This window comes from Nilaparvata lugens, chromosome 12 (assembly GCF_014356525.2).
Source record: "Nilaparvata lugens isolate BPH chromosome 12, ASM1435652v1, whole genome shotgun sequence".
NCBI lineage: Eukaryota > Metazoa > Arthropoda > Insecta > Hemiptera > Delphacidae > Nilaparvata > Nilaparvata lugens.
This window is the reverse complement of record NC_052515.1, coordinates 11,333,528-11,339,527: the sequence shown is the minus strand read 5'-3', so window position 1 is coordinate 11,339,527 and position 6,000 is coordinate 11,333,528. Positions and strand designations below refer to the sequence as shown.

Here is a 6,000-nt window from a genome sequence, read left to right as displayed (position 1 = left end):
TTCTCTCTTTTCATCCCCCTCATCACCACTGGACAAGGGGAAGGGTACTCTTATTTTTAGAAAGAGAGATAGAAAGAGATATATCTTTCTCTCTTTTCATCCCCCTCATCACCACTAGACAAGGGGAAGGGGAAATCTATTTTTAAAAAGAGAGAGAGAGAGAGAGATATCTTTCTCTCTTTTCATCCCCCTCATCACCACTGGGCAGGGGTAAGGGAAATCTATTTTTAGAACCCCCCCCACCCTGTGGGCAGGGGGAAGGGGTGGCGGGATGGACGAGGGGGGAAAGGGGGAGGGGGTTTCGAGCAAAAAAGTGCGTTTAAAGTATCTAAACCCCTCTACTTATTATATCAAAATTAGGAATCTTTATGCCTTTTCATATAGAACTTGATAGTTAGGCTTCATTTTCCAACTTTCAAACGAAGAGGCAGCTGGAATGGTGATTTCTTGTTAAGTGGAGTCAAGGGGATAGGTTGTCGTGACCATAGACGACTACTTGTACCCTCGTAAAAATATACCATTGCCGTCAAGTTGTCCCCCCGACTACTTGACACCCACTGGACTGGAGGTGCCAACTAGTCATGACCGTAAACAACAACTTGACACCTCGCACCCTCGCGACAGGGTGTCCCCCGACTAGTTGTCACCTCTTCAGAAATGAGACAAGTAGACGGGTATGGCTCATGTCTACTTGTCCCCTAAAAACCGGTTTTAAAAGTGGACAAGTAGTTGGGGTGGCACCTAGTCGCGTACCCCTATCTATCTATCTACGTTTAGAACCAAGGGATGAGAGAATTCTTAAATAAGAAAACCAGTTTTTAAGTTGCTGTTACTTTATTAGTAATGATACAGGGTATGCATATGTTGTATGTAGTTGAACTACAGAGTGTGCCATCAAGATGGTGCAAGATGTTGGGCTTCTCAGTAGTATCCACCAAAACCAGAGGCTCCACCAGCGTATCCCGACTGAGCAGCGTATCCAGCAGCTGCCGACTGGGCACCAGCCTGGTAGGAGCTGGTGCTTGAGCTAGAAGCTGACTGCTGCTGCTGCATGTAAGCCGAGCGACTGGAGGCAGCTGAGCGACTGAACTGCGATCTCTGTGAGAAGGAACTGCAGTAGCTAGACCACTGCGAGTAGAATGGACAGCTGTAGGCCAGAGAGCTGGCATAACTGTAGCTTCTTAGACTGCGGTAGGCCTGGACGTTGAAGGAAGAGCCGATGTATTTCTGCAACAAAAACACAGGTTAGAGTCAACAGTCCGATGTATGCAACAAGACAACAGTATAAATCAATAGTCCGATGTACTTATGGAACAGTTCAAATCAATAGTCTGAGGTATTTCTGCAACAAATACAACAGTTAAAATCAATAGTCCGATGTACTCAACAAAAAAAACAGTTAAAATCAATAGTCTGATGTACTCAACAAAAAAAACAGTTAAAATCAAAAGTCTGACGTATTCAACAAAAACAGCAGTTGAGATCAATAGTCTGATGTATTCAACAAAACAACAGTTAAAATCAATAGGTCAATGTATTCAACAGAAATAACAGTTAAAATCAAAAGTCTGACGTATTCAACAAAAACAGCAGTTGAAATAAATAGTCTGATGTATTCAACAAAACAACATTTAAAATCAATTGTCCGATGTATGCACCAAGACAACAGTTTAAATCAATAGTCTGATGTATTTCTGCAACAAATAGAACAGTTAAAATCAATAGACCGATGTATTCAACAGAAACAACAGTTAAAATCAAAAGTCCAAAGTATGTATGCAACGAGATAACATTGGTTTCCATTTTGGTGAATAGTTATTCTCATTTCATTTCTTTCATTCATTGATATCATAGTACAAATCATGATATTATTTCATAAGTAGGATAGAAACACTATGCAAAGCCGGTATTATTTCTTTCCTAAATTTTACAACGTTCTATTCAACTTGCTTAGGATCTTGTCTATCTGTATAGGTAGGTAGGCCTACGCGGTACACATTTTTTAACGCAATTTTCGCTCATTTCCCTGCAAGCTAAAGACTTGAAACTTTCAATATTTTAAATCAATAGTTCGATGTATTCAACAAAAAGAACAGTTAAAATCAAAAGTCCGAAGTATGTATGAAAGAAAGACACCGGTTAAAATTAACAGTCCAATGTATTCAAGGAGAACAACAGTTAAAATTGATAGTGCGATGTATTTATGCAACAAAGACACTAGTCAAATAGGCCTAATGCAACAAAAGCATGGTTAAAATCAATAGTCCGATGTATTTATACAATATCCACTTTGTGAAAATACTTGAGGACTGAAAATTTTGTTAATTGAAGAACTACAAGACCTATTTCGGACTATGTCTAAATTTGGGAGAGGAATAGCACAAGGTTACCTTATTTTTCCTCTCCCTATCATTTTCATAATATACTTATTGTATAAATGAATCAAGAATGAATAAAGGATAAAGACAACCGATAAAACTAATAGTCCGGTGTAATTATGCAACAGTTTAAATCAATAGTCTAATGTAGGCTATTTATGCAACAAATACAACTGTTTAAATCAATAGTCTAATGTATTTATGCAACAAAGAAACCAGATAAGATCAATAGTCCCATGAATTCATGCAACAAAAAACTCTTGTTAAAATCAGTAGTCCGATGAATTTATGCAACAAAATCATCAGTCCAATGTATTTATGCAACAAAAACTATAGTTGAAATTAGTAGTCCGATGTATTTATGCAACAAAGAAAACAGTTCAAATCAACTTTGGCAGCTAATATTCATTTTTGTTCTCAAAATATTAGTTTCTTACAAAGTTTAGAATAGGTACCCTTCATGATCCGTCAGGTCTATATGTAGATTTCAGCTCGCTAGCGTTCTTCTATATCCATATCAAAGACTCCAAATGTTTTCATGATAGCACAGTTAGATAGATAGATAGATATAGATAGATATACTACTCGATCCAGTTGTTTAGTGGCATCGATCTTCACCGCGACTTACTAGTTCTAAAGAAGTAATAACTATGGTATATAATAATTGAGTAGTAACAAGAAATAAGAATGTTATACCATAGAGGAACAATAGCATAATTTACGCTATTTTTTCTCCATGGTTATACTGTATGTAAGAAGAATGAGGATTCTATACTACATAAATGAATGAGAATGTTATACTGTATGTAAGACGTAGCTGATGTATCAGGTGCTGCAAAGTATAAGTTCAAATCAGGAATTCTAAAATGTAACAGGACATGGAAAGGTTATTTCAGGTGGATTCCGAACCTAACAAACTAGATTCTTACCCTGTAGATCAAATGTCTCAAAGCAAGAAGACCTCCAGAGAAGTTGGTATTGAAGAGTGAGATAAACGCATTGGACACTTGATGGTAGTTGTAGGAAGACTGCAACCAAATAAAATACAATAAATAAATCAAATGTGACTATTTTATAACCTATAATTTTTGACTGTGTGTTTTATAAATTGGAGTTTAAAAAGTTCAGGGCTTCAATCTGTTTTCATTAATTATGTGGATACAATATTACAGATCATATTATGAATATGATTGGGACTGACCCAAAACTATTATATCCCCAAAAAAATTAAAAATTTTACATTAAACATCTGCCTGTTGATTCCTTCCGTAAAATCTTGTACAAATGTTGATGGATAAATGAAAATGAGATTAATTCAATTGAAATCGAGCTCAAAAGGAATCGACTAGAGTTGAACGGAGTTGAAGCAATATCTTTTAAAAGAATATCTTTTGAATTGAAATATTAAAAAAATGAATCCGAGTACTGTACAATAGATATCAACCATGAATTCTGAGTTATCATCTTTTGAATCACAAAATAAAATTTAAAAATGCAAATAAATTTAGTATATATTCTTGCAAACTTGAGTACGTACTGTCCATAAATACTAAGTGAAATACATACCTCGACACTGAGTATGCCCACTAAAGAAAGAATATGAAAATTAATGTAAAGAATGTATAATATGAATATGGAAGTATATAAATCGTGCAAGCAGGATTTAACAAAAGTTGGTAGAATTTTTTTGTGTAAAACTGGACTGAAATGAGAGAGGTGTTTTCTTGTTTACCGAATCATTTTTACAATCACTACATCATAAGTATAAAAGTGGGCTGTAAAAATATGTAAAGAATATTGTAAAAATATAATATTGTAGGATAACAATAAGAATAAAGTAGACAACTTACGAATCCGAAGAAGCTCTGAAAAAAGAAAAGAAAACAGATATTAGATAAGTCATTATTTCGCAGTGATAAATTAGTTTTTTAAATTTGAGTTAGTTGATCTTAATATAATTTTCACAGAAGTTATAGTATTCTCAAATCATTGGATCAAATACACGCTATGAAAAAGAGCATGAGAATTGCTAGTATGGTATAGGCACAGTATACATACAGTATGGAAACTTGGCTAGTACCCTGACGCTAAAATCAGCCATCTTGTTAGGAAGCTCCGCACTGTAATTGTATTGATGGTAGGTACGGATCACTTTAATGATCCGGATCAATATTGATCTCATTCACTGCCACGAGCCAATCAGAAGAACAGGATTGGAACTTCCCAAGGTCACGTGACGTGTTTAGTATTGGAGTCATGTAAAAAGCATTGGTTAGATAGGCGATTGATTACAAGATTCCATTCTGTACCTATTCTGTGGTATAGGCCTATCACAAAAAATAACATGAAGAATTATTCAAACATATTGAAATGCTAATCACAATAAACATTGGTGAATTCTACTTCAGGGTAGTATGTTGTGAGTTTTCTGTTATTTTATTAAAAAATTTTTATAATTATCATTTTGATAATGTACTTATTGTATAAATGAATAAAGAGAGAGAGAGAGAGATTTTACGGTGCATTATTCTTCATTAGCATAAACTGTTTGAAGTGATGATTTTTTGGAAGAACATAGAATACTTACGCAGATTTTACGTTGGTAGTAACGACATTGGAAGAGATTGGCCTGAAAACAAAACAGAAAAAAAAGTAATTAGAAAAATAAACAAAATCAAGTATCATTGTAGCAAACAAAATGAGAAATCAGATGAAGAGATAGTGAGTGAGAGACCCTAGATTATTTTCCTATAGAAAAATGCAACTATCATTGATAACTTCCAAACAAAACTAGGAGTCCATTTGAAAAATCGGATGTATCTGGTATACGATTTTTATTGATTACGAAGTTGGCAAGCATCCAAAGATCTCCTCCTACTTATTCATACTTGACAATAATTATTGATTCAGAGAATCAATCAATCAATTCATTTAGCCTGAAGATACAATCTATATATGTAAAAGCGAAATGGCACTCACTCACTCGCAGAACTAAAAATCTACCGGACCAAAAACGTTCAAATTTGGTAGGTATGTTCAGTTGGCCCTTTAGAGGCGCACTAAGAACAGATTTGGAAAAATTTTCAAATATACGCCCAAAATCTGCGTTTTTCCAGCGTTTTTTAACGTTTCTCAGCTTTATCGAGAATAATTGAACAGAAATTGTCCAAATTTAGTACAGAAGCTAAGCTAGGGTGTAATAATGTTGTGTTAGAAGGAATTTGAAATAACGCCAAAGATACGCCCAAAAATAGCGTTTTTGCGTTTTCTCACTTCTTTCATCAAGTAATAGACAGCAATGTTTACATTATGTAGGCGAGCGAAGCGAGCCCGTTGACCCAATTTTTGGACGATCCAGTCGGGGGTCCAGGGGGCGGAGCCCCCTGGCTAGACGGATATGGCGAGCGAAGCGAGCCTGACGGCTAGTCGTACATAAGGCTACGTCACAAAGTATTTTACAATACATCTGAATGATACTGAAATGCAGAACATTTTATAGGAAATATGCCTACTCACCAGTCCAAATGAATTCCAAGCTTGGACGCTCAAGAATTGCGAACGGTACTGCAAAATAAAAATTAATGAGTAAGTTACATAATAAATAATAAAATTGGAATTTCAC

General features: G+C 35.3%; 1 protein-coding gene across 1 annotated transcript in view; it reads right to left on the bottom strand.

Annotated features, from left to right (window-relative positions):
• Positions 1 to 815: 815 nt before the first annotated feature.
• LOC111054078 (uncharacterized serine-rich protein C215.13) overlaps positions 816 to 6,000 on the bottom strand; it is a 32,122-nt gene continuing 26,937 nt past the window's right edge. Inside the window, exons 26-30 of the mRNA XM_039438889.1 lie at positions 5,895 to 5,942; positions 4,966 to 5,007; positions 4,229 to 4,243; positions 3,308 to 3,406; positions 816 to 1,227 (exon numbers count right to left, since the gene is read on the bottom strand). Of these exons, the coding sequence (XP_039294823.1) occupies positions 922 to 1,227; positions 3,308 to 3,406; positions 4,229 to 4,243; positions 4,966 to 5,007; positions 5,895 to 5,942 (510 nt within the window). The 3' untranslated portion in view covers positions 816 to 921. The remainder of the gene's footprint in view (positions 1,228 to 3,307; positions 3,407 to 4,228; positions 4,244 to 4,965; positions 5,008 to 5,894; positions 5,943 to 6,000) is intronic.